The sequence below is a fragment of the Oryctolagus cuniculus genome, chromosome 5, assembly GCF_051225735.1.
Source record: "Oryctolagus cuniculus isolate XC-2025 breed Fujian yellow rabbit chromosome 5, ASM5122573v1, whole genome shotgun sequence".
NCBI lineage: Eukaryota > Metazoa > Chordata > Mammalia > Lagomorpha > Leporidae > Oryctolagus > Oryctolagus cuniculus.
The window spans coordinates 18,012,562-18,028,711 of record NC_142871.1 but is presented as its reverse complement, the minus strand read 5'-3'; the positions used below and the strand labels follow the sequence as shown (position 1 = coordinate 18,028,711).

General features: G+C 49.5%; 1 protein-coding gene across 1 annotated transcript; it reads right to left on the bottom strand.

The window, feature by feature from the left end:
• Positions 1-8,327: 8,327 nt before the first annotated feature.
• Positions 8,328-13,327, bottom strand: LOC138843147 (UL16-binding protein 1). Its single transcript, XM_070074605.2, has 5 exons — positions 13,240-13,327; positions 10,012-10,269; positions 9,347-9,622; positions 8,875-8,980; positions 8,328-8,516 (listed from the first exon to the last, which is right to left on the bottom strand). Exons 1-5 carry the CDS (start codon positions 13,325-13,327, stop codon positions 8,504-8,506), a joined length of 741 nt encoding a protein of 246 aa, XP_069930706.2. The 3' UTR covers positions 8,328-8,503.
• Positions 13,328-16,150: the final 2,823 nt, after the last annotated feature.

Sequence of the window (16,150 nt, the reverse complement as noted above, 5' to 3'; positions counted from 1 at the left end):
TACCTCCCACCCTGTCCCTTATGTGTGCACTGTGCTTGAGCCACATCCCAGGAAGGAAGCTCCCATGGGGATAGTGAGACTGCCCTGGGCACCTGGTCGCAGCATGGGACCTGGATCACAGAGTGCATGCTACTCCATCCCTGCAGGCTGGGCCTTCCAGGTGCTCCAGGGAAGCTGGATAGGGAGCTTGGGGGATGCATGCCAGGGGGAGAGGTGCATTCCTAGGGAGCCCAGGTGAAATCTGAAACCCCAGACTCCTCTCTCCCCAGTTTCAGGCTAACTTGGGTTCCTTGCAGGACAGAGCCACTCTCAGAACACCTACCTGGCTTTTTAAGGGCTTGGCCTCACCCTGCCAGAGGAAAAAGCGAGGCTGCTCTGTGGCTTGTAAGCTTTTCCACTCTAAGCAAGCTCTCTAGTGTGGATCATTTGTGTTAGCAGCCTTCATTTACGTTTTGACAAATTTATATTTTGATGGGATTCAGGATTTTGCCAACATTGGCCTGAAAAAAATAATTAGTGTGACAATGTAGGACATGGTATATCAAATAGACCCCAAGGGCCGACAAATGTATTTTGAGCAAGTCAGTGTGTCTCAGAATGGCAGATACAATAAGAATTGAGTTTATTATTTTAGAATCAGTAGGACAAGCAGAAAAATGACAAAGGATCTTAAGACCACATTGCCAAGGGAGGGAAGTTGAAAACTATTGATGTTGGTGGATAGCAAATGCTGAAGGTAGTAGCACCGTAGAGGGAAAATGAGGGCAAACATAACTGGTTGGACTCCTGCATGCACACGGGCAATCTAATATGGAATGGTTGGGCACGGTTCCAAGATGGCAGAATAGGGAGGGAGCTTACTGATCTAGTCCAGGAGATGATAATACAAAAAGTGGAGATAGTATAGTCTCAAGGAAGAGTTAGGGACAAAACGGCAGAGGAAGCTATTCTGAAATTAAGGGACACGATGGACCTACGTGGAGGGTGTGGGCACCCACAGCTCGGGACTCCAGCTGCTGAGTGCCTCTGCACCAGCGCTGGAAAGTGAGGTGAGGTGACACCGCAGTAGCTGGAGACACTGGCAATAAGCGGCAGGAGGGGCTGGCACTGTGGCTCACTTGGTTAATCCTCTGCCTATGGTGCCGGCATCCCATATGGGCACCGGGTTCTAGTCCTGGTTGCTCCTCTTCCAGTCCAGCTCTCTGCTGTGGCCTGGGAGTGCAGTGGAGGATGGCCCAAGCGCTAGGGCTGCTGCACTCGCATGGGAGACCAGGAAGAAGCACCTGGCTTCTGGCTTCATATTGGCACAGCTCCGGCCGTGGTGGACATTTGGAGGAAGACCTTTCTCTCTGTCTCTCTCTCTCTCACTGTCTATAACTCTACCTGTCAAATAAATTTTTAAAAAGTGGCAGGAAGTGCCTAGAGGGAATGAGGCTTGAAGCCCTGTGGGGGAAAGTATACCAGCCTAACTAGAGGAGAGAAAAAATAAAAGGCATAGTACGGACACATTTCTCTCTCTCTGATCACCTTACAAAGGCATACAAGCTGATAGAGCAGGCACCACTTTGGACATACGTAAGAGCTGTGCCAGCTTGTGTCTGTGCCTGGCAATCAGCTGAGTGTAGAAACATGACTCTTGTGGGGACTGACTCTGGTGGGGAGTAATAACAGGAGGCTAAGACCTAGTGACTGTGTTGGACTTCTGAACCAGCATTATGAAAAAACAAAAACAAAACAAAAAAACTGAGGGTTTGTGTGTCAGAACTCACGGTGTGGCTGTGACTTTGAGTAGTCATGGTAGGGGACATCACAAGCTCAGGGAGTCCTGGTTACTCAGTGAAAGACATTGGGGAATCTGAACTTACACTGAGGACTACACAGATCCTTTGTGTGGTCCTTGGGACAGAGCAGACGAATATTACACCCACTGGGGCTAGTGCTCAGGCACTGGTTTCCATTGAGAAGAGCTCAGCTGATCACAATTACTTCCCTTCAGATTAAAAAAAGAGAAGATTTATCGCTCCAAACCTGAGTGTGTCACCTTAGGCGTGCACTTAATCCTGGAGAACTGAACACAGCTCTCTACCCACACCCAACTACAAGCCTCTAGAGATTTGTGAAGGCAGACAATCACTTATCTACAGAGTCATAGTACAACAAGTATCGCCATAAATGCTGAACAACAAACACAACAATATAAGAAATCAGAAAGACAACATGATACTCCTAAAAGAACAAAATACTTCAATACAAGATTATGAAGATGATGAGATAGAAGAAATGCAAGAAATGGAACTCAAAAAATTGATGATATGATACTTAGAAGTAATCAAAAGCAAACACACGAAAAACAGAAATCCATGCAGGACACGAAAGAAACTCTCTCTCATGAAATTGAAATCTTAGAAGGAATCAAAACGAAATGAATAATTAAATAGAACAAATAAAAAAGGTAGTTGAGAGCCTTAAAAACAGAATTAGAGGCCAGCGCCATGACTCACTAGTCTAATCCTCCCCCTAAGGCACTGGCAGCCCGGGATCTATTCCCAGCTGGGGTGCCGGTTCTGTCCCGGTTGCTCCTCCTCCAGTCCAGCTCTCTGCTGTGTCCAAGGAAAGCAGTGGAGGATGGCCCAAGTGCTTGGGCCCTGCACCCGCATGGGAGACCAGGAGGAGGCTCCTGGCTGCTGGCTTTATATCGGCGCAGTGTGCCGGCCGTAGCAGCCATTTGGGGAGTTAACCAATGGAAGGGAGACCTTTCTCTCTGTCTCTCTGTCTCACTGTCTCACTGTCTAACTCTGCCTGTCAAAAAAAAAAAAAAACAGAATTAGTTTAGCAGAAGAGAGACTATCAGATTAGAGGAGAGAGCACAGGAAAATATACAAACTGAAGAGAAAAAGAAGAAATTAGAAATCCAAAAAATATCATTGTGAATCTATAGAATACTATTAAAAAACCCAACATTCAGGTTCCAGGAGTTCCTGAAGGCATGGAGAGAGAGAAAGGATTAGAAGGCCTTTTTAGTGAGCTACTAGCAGAAGACTTCCTGCATTGGAGAATGAAAGAGACGTCCAAGTACAGGAGGCACACAGAACTCCCAATAGATATGTCCAGAAAAATCCTCGCCATGACACATTGTAATCAAACTCAGCACAGTGAAACATAAAGAAAGGATTCTAAACTGTGCAAGGGAGAAATGTCAGATTACTCTCAGATAATCTCCAGTTAGACTCACAGCAGACTTCTCATCAGAAACCCTACAGGCTAGGAGAGCCCAAGTACTAAGAGGAAAAAAACTGCCATCCCAGAATATTATACCTTGCAAAGCTCTCATTTTGTGAATGAAGGTGAAATAAAGACCTTTCAAAGCAAAAAGAAATTGAAAGAATTTGTCACCATCCATCCAGCCCTGCAAAAGATGCTTAAAGATGTGTTACACACAGAAATACAGAAAATGATCATCAATACCAAAGAAGGTAAAGGAAGAAAATCTCTAAGGAAAAGACTATAGGAAGTTCAAAGTATAAATTAAGATATCTTTGGACAAATGGCAGGGCAAAGTCACTACTTACCAATAGTCACATTGAATGTAAATGGCCTCAACTCTCCAGTTCAAAGACACAGACTGGCTGAATGGATTAAGGAACAAAACCCATCTATTTGCTGCTAACAAGAAAGGTGCATGCAGACTGAAAGTGAAAGGTTGGAAAAAGATATTCCATGCCAACAGAAACCAAAAAAGAGCTGGAATAACCATCTTAATACAAGACAAAATAGACTTTAACACAAAAACTGTTAAGATAATCAAAGAGGGGCACTATATAATGGTTAAGGGATCAATTCAACAGGAAGATGCAACCATTATAACTGTATATGCACCTAATTACAGTTCACTGGGCTATTTAAAAAATATGTTAAGGGATTTACAATACAATACAACACAATAGTATTGGGGGACTTCAATACTCCACTTTCGGCAATGGACAGATCAATCAGACCAATAATCAATAAGGCAAAAGCAAATTTAATTGGCACTATAGACCAAATGGACCTAACAAATATCTACAGAATTTTGATACTGCATTTAGAAAATACACATTCTTCTCAGTAGTGCATGGAACCTACACTAGGATTGACCACATACTAGGCCATAAAACAAGATTAGCAAATTCAAAAGAATTGAAATCATACCATGCATTTTCGGACCACAATGGGATGAAGCTGGAAATCAGCAACTCAGGAAACTCTAGAGCATATGCAAATACATGGACACTGAACAACATGCTCCTGAATGAACAGTGTGTCACAGAATAAAGCAAAAACTTTCTGGAAGCAAATGAAGATAACAACACAACATACCAAACTTATGGGATACAACAACAGCAGTGTTAAGAGGAAATTTTATAGCAATAGGTGCCTACATCAAGAAATTGGAAAGGCACCAAATAAATGAGCTATCAATGCCTCTCAAGGATCTAGAACAACTACAGCAAACCAAACTGAAACTAGTAGAAGAGAAATAATTAAAATTAGAAAAGAAATCAGGGCCAGTGCTGTTGTACAGTAGGTTAATCTTCCACCTGTGGCGCCGGCATCACATATGAACACTGGTTCTAGTCCTGGGTGCACTTTTTCCAATCCAGCTCTCTGCTATGGCCTGGGGAAGCAGTGGAAGATGGCTCAAGTCCTTGGGCCCCTGCACCCGTGTTGGAGACCAGAAGAAGCACCTGCCTCCTGGATTTGGATCGGCTCAGCTCTGGCCATTGTAGCCATATGGGTAGTGAACCAGTAGATGGAAGATCTTTCTGTCTGTCTCTCTCTCTCATTGTCTGTAAGTCTGCCTTTTAATAAATAAATAAAATCTTTGAAAAAATCGGAGAAGAATTCAACAAAATTGAATAAAACAATTACAAAAGATCAGCAAAACTAAGAGCTGGTTTTTGAAAAAATAAACAAAATTGACACACCATTGAAAGAGAGGAAATCTTCCCAAATTCTTTCTTTGAAGCCAGATCACCTTAATTCCTAAACCTGAAAAAGATGTAGCAGAGAAAGAGAATTACAGAGCAATTTCTTTGATGAACATAGGTGCAAAAATCCTCAATAAAAGCCTGGCTAATAGAATCCAACAACACCTCAGAAAGATCATCCACCCAGACCAAGGGAGACTTATCCCTGGTATGCAGGGATGGTTCAACATTTGCAAATCAATCAATGTGATACACCATATTAACAAACTGCAGAAGAGAAATCACATGACTATCTTAATAGATGCAGAGAAAGCATTTTCCATCCGATGGTTCACTCCTCAGAAGGCTGCAATATCTGGAGCTGAACCAATCTGAAGTCAGGAGCCAGAAGCTTCATCTGGGTCTCCCAAGTGGGTGCAGGGGCCCAAGGACTTGGGCCATCCTCCACTGGTATCCGAGGCCATAGCAGAGAGCTGGATCAGAAGAGGTGCAGCTGGGACTAGGACTGATGCCCATATGGATGCTGGAACTGCAGGCGGTGGCTTTACCTGCTAGGCACAGCACCGCCCCTTAATAGATATTCTACAAAAATAAGATGGACAGCATGGGGCAGTGGGGCGGGCTAGTCATGCAGCCCCCAGGACACCACCTTTGACTCCCAAAGCCAGTGGTGAGGGAGAGGCCATCTCCTTGGAGCAAGGTGAGAGAAACCTGCAGCAGCTCTGTCACTGGTGATATTGCCTGAGGGACAACTCGCGGTCCACATGACTTTGAGTCCAGCCTGGGGCACTAATGGGGATCGTGGTGCCCACCTAATCCTGTGAAGCCAGAGCATGTTGCTTTCTTCCCATCACCAACAAGGGTGCCTGGCAACGACCAGGAAGGACATGCTACCTTAATAAGGTGGGCAGAGGCTGCTGTGGGCCACACAACTGGGGGATTTTTACTGGAGGGATAAAATGCTGTGGTCCTCACTGACTTTGAGTCTGGCCTGGATGACTGGTCGGGGGCAGGGTGCGAATTAGTCCTATGAAGGACTAACCTTCCCTCACTCAATCAAGGTGGTGGCTGAACTCAACTTGCTAAGGCACAGCACTGGCCAACTTTTTTGGGCAGGAAGCTGTCTCATCCTGTTTGCTCTCTCTGGACTGAGGGGGCCCAAGGGGCTGCAAGCAGATCCCCTTCTCCTGAGACCATGGGGCCTTACGCACTATGAATGTGGGAATTCTGTGACTGTGTGATAGGGTGTGGGGTATGGCTGGGTCTTTGGGTAAGCATCATGTGAGGATTCAGAGATTGAGAGTTCCCTGAGTGCCTGGGGTGGGTTGTCACAGAGGGCTCTGTGCTCACATTGATGAACAGATGCAAAATCCTCAACAAAATACTAGCCAATCAAATCCAACAACACATCAGAAAGATCATTCGCAAGGACCAAGTGGGATGTATCCCTGGTATAAAGGGATGGTACAATATTCACAAATCCATGTGAAACATCACATTAGCAAATTGAAGAACAAAAACCATACGATTTTCTCAATAGATACAGAGAAAGCATTTGATGAAATACAGCACCCTCTCATGATGAAAATTCTAAGCAAATTGGGTATAGAAGGAACATTCCTCAACCCGATCAATTTATGACAAAACATGGCCATTGTCCTATGAATGAGGAAAAGCTGGAAGCATTCTCACAGAGATCTGTGAGATCTGGTACCAGACAAGGATGCCCACTCTCACAATTGCTATTCAATACAGTCCTGGAAGTTTTAGTCAGAGCCATTTGACAAGAAAAAGAAATCAAAAGGGGCCGGCGCCTCGGCTCAATAGGCTAATCCTCTGCATGTGGCGCCGGCATACCGGATTCTAGTCTGGTCGGGGCACCGGATTCTGTCCTGGTTGCCCCTCTTCCAGGCCAGCTCTCTGCTGTGGCCCGGGATTGCAGTGGAGGATGGCCCAAGTGCTTGGGCCCTGTATCCTCATGGGAGACCAGGAGAAGCACCTGGCTCCTGCCTTTGGATCAGCACAGTGTTCTGGCCGCAACACGCTGGCCGCGGCGGCCATTGGAGTGTGAATCAACAGCAAGGGAAGACCTTTCTCTCTGTCTCTCTCTCTCATTGTCCACTCTGCCTGTCAAAAAAAAAAAAAAAAAAAAAAAAAAAAAAAAAAGAAAGAAAGAAAGAAATCAAGAGGATACAAGTTGAGAAGGAGGAAGTGAAACTATCTCTGTTTGCAGATGACATGATTCTATATATAGGGGACCCAAAAGACTCTACCAACAGACTATTGGAACTCAGAGAAGAGTTTGGTAAAGTAGCAAGATATAAAGTTAATACACAAAAATCAACAGCCTTTGTATACACAGACAATGCCTTACCTTACACCTTACACAAAATCCACTCAAATCTGTCGAAGACCCAAGTCTATGACATGATACCATCACATTATTAGAAAACATTGGGGAAAACCCTGCAAGACATTGGCATAGGCAAAGAATTCTTAGAAAAATCCCAGAGGCACAGGCAATCAAATCCAAAATTGACAAACGGGATTACTTCAAATTGAGAAGCTTCTGCACTGCAAAGGAAATGCTCAGCAAAGTGAAGAGGCAACTGGTAAAATGGCAGAAATTACTTACCAACTATGCAACTGCTAAAGGATTAATAACCAGAATATGAAAAGAGATCACGAAACTCCACAACAGCAAACAATCCAGTCAAGAAATGAACTAAAGACTTAAACAGGCATTTTTCCAAGGAGGAAATCCAAATGACCAACAGACACCCTAAAAAACGCTCAGGGTCACTAGCCCTCAGGGAAATGCAAACCAAAATTGCAGTGAGGTTTCACCTCACCCCTGTCATAATGGGTTTCATACAGAAATCAATAAACAACATGGCTGGTGTGGATTTGTGGGAAAACGTACCCTAATCCATGGTTGGTAGGAATTAAACTGGTACAGCTACTGTGGAATGTCAGTATTGAGTTACCTCAGAAATTTGAATAGAGACCAAGCATATGACCCAGCCATCCCACTCCTGGGATTTTACCAAGTGAAATGAAATCAGCATATGAAAGAGTTATCTGTACCCTCATGTTTATTGCAATTCAACTCACAATAGCTAAGATATGGAATCAACCCCAATGCCCATTAACTGAAGACTGGATAAAAGAAATTTTGTGATGAGTACGTATGCATCGACTGTTGAATTCTTTACTTAGGATATGCTAAGTTGATCTCTGTATATAAAGATAATTAAACATGAATCTTAATGAAGAATGGGATGGGAGAGGGAGTAGGAGATGGGATGGTTTGCAGGTGGGAGGGTGGTTATAGGAAGAAAAACCACTATAATCCAAAAGTTGTAATTCTGAAATTTGTATTTATTAAATAGAAATTTTAAATAAGAAAGAAAGACCAAAAAAAAAAAAAAAGAACTTGTGCATCAGCCTTCTCTGGCAGCCCAATGTCTCCATCCCATTTGCCTCAAGCTCTTCAAGCTTCCATATCACATCTTGCATCAACTGCACGGGTCAAGCTAGTGAAGACACCTAAGGCACAAAGGCAGAAACAGCAGGAGATCACCTGATAAGGAAAAGGGTGGGGTAGGGATGGAGGAGACAGAGGGATGGATGGTGCTCTGCATGTTCAGACGCTCAGTGTGGATTTTTTCTGACTACACTAAGAGTCCCTGGGGAAGGTGCTGGTGACTCAGAGGGTGGGGCTGGGCATTCTACTGAGGAACATGAGGTCTGCTTCTCCAGGACTCATCTCCACACAAGCAGGTCCAGCTCAGAGGGCAGGGGTGGACTCAGGGAATCCCTTTCCCATTTCCCAAGCCAGCCATCTGCCCTGTGCTTCCCTCCCGTGCTGCCCTCCATACCTGTCACTCAGAATGGCTCCCCTTACCGGACAAGGAGGACTGAGCCGGTGAGGAGCAGGAGAAAAGTCCAGGACATGGGCATGGTGGCCATGACCTTGGATGGGACGGCTCCTGAGGTTGTGGGTGGCTGCGCTGAAATGGAAGCAGAAGATTGGAGGCCCCCATGCAGACTCCAAACCCCAGGAGAGGCCTTCCAGCTCCTGCTCCTGGGAAAGGCAGCCATGCTGTTGCTGTCATAGGGAGGGACACAGCACTGGATCACGTTCTCAGACACACACACAGACATGCACACACTGGCACAACACACACACATGCATTCATGCCTACATCCTCACATGCACACACAGACACACAGCATGCACACAAATCCATGTTCCCACACACATATCCACCGGCAACCACACCATTGCACCAAAACCCTTGCACACACACATGCACATGGTGGCTTCACCTCATCTCCAGGGAAAACCCCTTCCCGCCACCCCTGGCCCTAGTTACCTGTAGACTCCAGCATCTCCTCCCTGGGCAACAAGAAGTTCCCCAGCCACCTTGTGCAGTCTCCCACGGACACCTTCCGCAAGAACTCAGTCAGCTGCCTGTCATTCTCCCAGGTTGTCTTCATCCAGCTGGCCCCAGGATGAACCTGTGCCCACATTCTGGCGTCCGGGTCAAAGAGGAGGCCGATCTGTCCATCGAAGCTGAACTGCCAGGACCCGTGCCTGCCGCCGCTGGCTCCACACTGACAGCACATCCTGCCCTGCAGGCTCCAGGGATCTGCCCCCATTGGAAAGACATTGTCAGAGATCAGTCTTGACAGGTCCTCTGCCCCACCTGGGATCCACTTCTCCCATCCGTTTCTCTGGTATCTCCTGGCCCTGCTCTGTCCTCTGCATCCTGCACTTCCTCCTGGGGCACTTGAGTGGGGCCAACTTGCAACTTCACAGAAACATAAGGAAGTCCCCATGCCCAGATCAGTCTTGACAGACCCTCTGCCCCACCTGGGATCCTGCATTCCCGTCCCCTTTGCATACCTGGCCCTGATGTCCCACCTCTCCCACCTTGTCGCTGGGCCTCCAAAGGAAGAGCAGTGTCCAGTTCTGCACATGGAAATCCTCAGTCCTGGTTCACAAACCTGCCCTCTGCCCAGGGACTTTCAGGCTCACCCTTGCTTGTGGAATGTTTCATTTCGGCCACTTGCTGGTTGAGGGCGTCCACCACGTCTCGCAGCATTTCTGTCTGCTCTGCCCAGTTGTCAATGGCATCCACTTCCCTCCCAAGGGGGTCAAAAAAGCTGATCTTAGTGAAGCTGCAGTCACAGTGCAGAATCCTCCTGTCATCCACGTGACCTTGAACATCACAGCGTTGCTGTCCATGTCTGGCCTTGGGATTGACAGTTATGTTGTAGCAGAGGGAGTGACTGTCTGTGGAAGAGAAACACGAGTGAGGCGTGGGGATGAGAAAGGACTCACACTCAACCTCTCCCCCAGCTCCAAGACACTCAGGAGCCCACCTGAAGGGCGGGGCTGGGACGCAGGGAAATCAATTCCTGCCATGGCAACTCCATCACTGGCTCCTGACTTTCTCCCACCTGTGCTCCTTGTAATTCATTCAGGTTCTCTGACCAAGTACACAGGGTCCTCACATGGCCCACTAGACTCAGAGGGAGCTGGTGACAGGAGTCCTGTGTAAGCACACACAGTACCTAAGCTCACATGCATCAGAACAGAAACTCCGACACCACGTGCTTAGGAAGTGCAAACCATGGTGTGCATGGTCCCTGGGCAGCCACTGTCTTCTGGGAGCACCTGGCAGAACTGACTCCAAGAGGCAAGAGAAAGACAGAGACAGGTGTGCCTAGGAGGGCAGGACTGAGAACAAGGTTTCCCGAGAGGCAGGCAGTGGGAAACAGCAACGGCTCTCACTGCACGCCTCTGGGTGAAGGAAAGTCTAGGTAACTCGGGGAGTGAGCACACGAGGACACCAACGTCCACCACCAGAGACCGCAGATCTCCACGTACATCCCATGGACGCTGGTCCTGGGTAAAACACAGAACTCGAGCCCAGAACTTCAGTTTCCTGAGCTGGAGCCACCCGTGCCCCTCGCCTGTGAGGAACTCCTGGTGGACACCCTGTGAAAGGCAGGTGTCTTGTTAACTGCTCCGGAGGTACTGGCTGTAGGTTAGGTAGGAAGTGAGCAGGGAGGGTGTTGGAGAGGGACCCTGGGCCACAGAGGGGCCTCTTGAGGGTGGAGAGCAGCAGGTCTGTTTAGTTCACAGTCATGGTAGGCTCCCATGGCTGGAGATCACAGGAAGCCTGTCAGGAGGGGTTGGGCAAGACCTTGACATCTGCCAGCTCACATTCCTCCCTTAAGGGAGGCCTCTCAGCTGCTGGGAGCTGTTTGAGCGGCAGCCCTGCAAGCACAGGGTGTGAGTCATCCTCCCCTGCGTGTGGAAGAAACTCCTCCTGCAGGAACTTAACACAGATTATGGGTGAGACCACCCTCTGAGGTAGCTGAGTCTGCTGGACAGGTGGTGATGCAGGTGAACACTGGGTGAATACCAGGCTGACTCCCAGAATTCCCTCTGAGAGGATATCTAGTAACCAGCTAAGGGCTTGCAGGCCATGTAGCATCAGCTGCAACCACCCCGCTCTGAGCTTCCAGCACCACAGGAACCTCAGACAACACGTGGGTCTTCAAGGTGCTCACAGAAAGTACATGTTCCCAGGAAAACAGGGACTTTGTGTGCACAGGTTTCAAAACGTTTTCTGCGCCCAATTAGACACCTTTTCATCCCATCTCTCCACAAATTGGTTGAAGATGTGAATGAATGAATGAATGAATGAACGTGGTTGTATTTGCCCCATTCTCCACGGCCAGAGCTCTGTGCTGGGAAAGGGGCCGTGTCGGGCAACTCCTATCTGGAGAATGCTAGCCTGGACCTCCAGTGTGGACAGGCAAGGCCACACCCACTACACAAGGGACGTCTACCCATTTCAGTGTGGTTCTTGGTATGGGACCGGACTCACGAAGAGAGGGGGGGCATCCGGCCACGGGCTAGGGGTGACCACACAGCCTCCCAGCTGCCATCATGAGCAGGGCTCCTCACCCACGAGGTCATTCAAGAGACAGGCCTGGCAGTCGCCACTGGACACAATTCTCTGGAGCCGGGGGTGTGGGGGCAGGGCCAGATGAAGCAAAGCAGCTGCAGTAGCAGGGAGCCTGTCCCCAGATGCCAGCACGAGGCAGCACCACTCACCCCGAGGTGAGCTCACACAGCGGCTGCAGGGAGTGTCCCCACGTGGACCCAGGACTCCGCTGGACAGCACAGGAGTAGCAGTAACGCTGCAACCACAGGACCCCACTCCTCTCCCTGCGGCCACCAGAAGCCGCAGCAGGACAGAATCCACTGCTGACTCTCACCCACACACCCGAGACTCCACTCGAGAAGGACACCCTGTGGGCTGGGGCTCCAGCAGCCGGGACATTGAGGATGCCGCGAACCTGGGGTGGGCAAATGGGACCCTGCTCAGATCTGGGCCCTAGTTCCTTTGCAAGTTGTCCCTGGCTGGTGATGTCACTGAGGACAGCAAGAAAAATTGAGCAGCTGGGGAGACAGATGACTCAGAGCCAGTAAGTCCCCTTTGCACACAAGTTGGCCAGCTCCTGTGAAAACAAGGCTCGTCACCTATAGTGCTGCCTCCCAGCAGCGAGGGGAAGTGCAGGACAAGGTGCCTGAACCCAGGGTGGTGGTGGGGGGATGGTGGCCCCATCCCTTCAAATTCAGGCACTGGGCTGAGGTCTGGGTGTGCCTGCCTGGGGTGACCTCAGGCAGCGGAATGAGGCCATCAGGTAGGGGAGAAGTCAGGACCTGCCAGATGAGAAAGGGACAGATTGGACCCGAAGCCCGGGGATCCTGGTCCTGTGCCAAGACTAGTCTACAGTCTTTCAGTGACTAAGGGACTCAGGACAGACCAGGAAGGATGAGAAAGGCAGACTGGCAGGGAATCCCTGTGTTCCTGGTCCCGTGCTGAGATGGCCCCGGGGCTCACAGGACTCATCAACTCAGGAGCAAAGTGGCCTGATGAGGCTGTGAGTGGTGGGGATAGTGGGTGATGGTTGGCAGCAAGTGGACGCTGGTGGTTGGAGGGGGAGTTGTGGTTGCAGAGCGGAGTCGGGGGATGGCCTTCCTGCAGGGTCCGCACTCATTCGTGCCCCATGGCTCCGTGCCCACTGACCCCAGGATGGGCCTGGGGCACCATCAGTTTCCACCGCCCCCTCCCATCCTCCTCCTGTGACCTCTAGGAGAAGCGGCCTCAGGGTAGCCACAGGCCTGAGAGGAGGTCCCCACCCTCTCTCCCAGGCCCTGCTCCCCTGCCCTGAAAGCACTCACCGGCCAGCAGTGCCTGGAGCCCGGCTGCCAGCAGAGGCAGGAGCAGAAGCAACAGGGACGTGAAGCAGCACAGGGCCAGCAGCTCCATCCCGGAGTGAGTGAGTTCAGCACTGACTGCGTATTTAAGGACAGCCAACTCATTTACATACAGTTACAAGGACTTTTTCGCGCCACTGGCTGCTGGCCCTGTGCCAGGTTGGAGTCAGAGCAGCTCTGAGGTAGCAGGCTGACTCCTGTCTGCCAAGCTACCTTTGCCCGCTTTCTGGCTGGGTGGAGTCGCTCCTTGGGAGGCTTCAGTCCAATCCAAGACATGGTCAAAGTCTAGCACCTGCACGGCCTGGAGCACTGCAGGTGACAGCTCCCTCGCTCTCTCCCTCATTCCCTCGCTCTCTCTCTCTCCCTCTTTCCCTCTGTGTGTGCGTGCGTGTGTGTGTGTGTGTGTGTGTTGCTCTGCCTACAGAAGGAAAGGTGGAGGGAGGGTGGGGAGAAGGAGAAGGAGGAGGGAAGGAGGACAGACAGAGGAAGAACATGTGGGTGGGCTGCAGGGAGGCAGGCAGGCAGGCAGGCAGGCATCCTGGGTTCCTGGCCTTGTTAAAACCCCACTCCCGGGTGCAGAGGACCTGGGGGGCTGCTGTTCCCCTTGCAGGGCGAGAGGTGTGGATGGAGCACCCCCTGCTGCCCACTGCTCTCTCCGTTGCGAGGAGCGCAAGCTCATGGACACTAGTACATAAATAAAGCACACAGTATTTAGGAAACAAATCTTCTATCAAGTGGAACAGTTTGATGCTTGGCATTGTTGTGCCTGAGCGAGTGCGGACAGAGGAGCGCCACACACTGAAGAGTTTGAGAGTCCTTTATTGCTGGCGGCCTAGAGGGGGCTCATGCCCCAAGAACTCTCGCCCAGAGACCCAAAGCAGCAGGGTGTATAAAGGCAAAAACTGCAAAATTGGGAGAGGAATACATGGTCGCTAAGATGGTGAGGGAGCACATAGTTCCTGGGGTCAAGATAACCTAAAACCTATGCGAAATTAGTATCCATTATAATCTTGACAGTACCAGTTACAGTCTTAACAATCATCAATTAGAATCTTGACATTAATCCAATTATTGGTTTTAATTATATGTAGGATATAGACAAATCACATTTTTATCATTACCCCGGGTGCACCCTTTCTACTTTCAAGCTTGAGCGATCATGCTAGGGGGTTCTGTGCTTTGCCAAGTGAGATGTAGTGGACTGCTGGTGTCCGACTGTTTTAGATCATAGTTTCAGACCAGACTCTCATGGTGGGGGGGAGGGTGCTTTCCCAGAATGGAGTCTCAGGTGCTCCACATGGAGTCCCTTCTGTCAAGGTGCTGCTTCAGCATCCAGACTCTCTTGTGCCCTCACTATGCCAGCAGCAACTGTAAAAGGGTCTGGGCTTCCACACTCCACCTTAGCTGCCTCAGACCCCACATCGAAGGCATGGCATGCATCCTTCAGGGCGACAGTTAGGCTTCGGCTTCCCAGGCTGTGGCTCAAGCACAGAGCACACATAAGGGCCAGGGTGGGAGGTAGAAAGATAAGTAAAGTTGGAAACCGTGGCCAGCCATTATTAACCATGTCCACACAAGAGCCCACGACTGTGTCCGCGGTCCCTAGAACAAGACAGGTACCCTCTTCACCTAGCAGAGAGGCATTGTGGGCCTGCACCCAGCCCACCATATGCGTTCACACCTCACATTGGGTGCCAGTCACGGGCTCATCCTGGGAGTCCCGCACACTGTCGGCATGGGTGGGGCACCAGCACTCTTCCATAAGACACACCGGAGACAAGTTTCAGGGCACACGACAGCTTTATTAGCACCAAGCACACCTTGTAAAGGGCAGGCAGAGGGCACCTAACTGATTCATGGCAGCACTAATTCTATAACTGAAGGTTGTATTTTGCCGATATGCTTCTCAATCAGCTTGAAGGTCACATAGGCTCCTAGCTTTCCAGGTGGGCCTGGGCCACACCCAGGAGCAGTTTACCTGATTGGCAGAGGCAGGGCTGGGGGAAACGTGCCTGGGGCTCCTGGGCCTGTCAGAACTCAGGCTAACTGCATGGGCTAGGCAGGCAGTCTCACGGGATCTCCCACAGTGGAGTGCGCTGCATTGTGTCGCTGGGCCAGAGTTTGAACAGGGAATGGCAAGCACACCTAGTGAAGAGATGGGATCCAAGTCATAGCACCAGTGTTACTGAACTGGGGCTAACGGCTCATGACAGGTTAAAATACAGAATCAATACATAAAAACAAAATGGTACAGAAACTAACACGAAAAGGAGGGCACAGGCAGTGTCTTGCAGTCTGGATACAAACTCTCACTGGCATGGCTGCTTGCAGTCTCTCTCCTTATATTCCGTGTTTCTCTTTGTAACTTGGGTCTTAAACTGGGCTCTTCCAGGTGTTAATTAAAAAAGCTAACAAAAACAAAACAAAACAAAACAAAAAAGGACTCTTTGACCAAGTCTCCCAGGTCTTCCCTATTCCCTCAAAGGAACACTTCCACATAGGACTCTGGGCCACTCAGCACGGAATCTGGACTCCTGGGCTAGGAAGTGCCTACATCCTTACTCAGCCTGATGAGGTCACAGGAGACAGAGCTCGTCCTGTTTCCCAGTAGAAGAAGGAAGGGGCCAGAGTCCCTGGGTATGGGAGCTGTAGTTGAAGAGAACTCCATATGAGCGGAGCCGAGAGGCCCAAAGGGCTGCAAGCACTTTCCACGGCCCAACAACTCCAAAGGCACCCAATGGTGAATGTCCCAGATAGGCAGTGTCATGTCAGTCGTGTGGTCACTGTGGTTGATTCCAGCATCACAGATGGGAGAGGCCCTGGTTAGAGAAAAGACAGGTGATGCCCTGCTCCAGGACAGCCCCGACTACTCCTA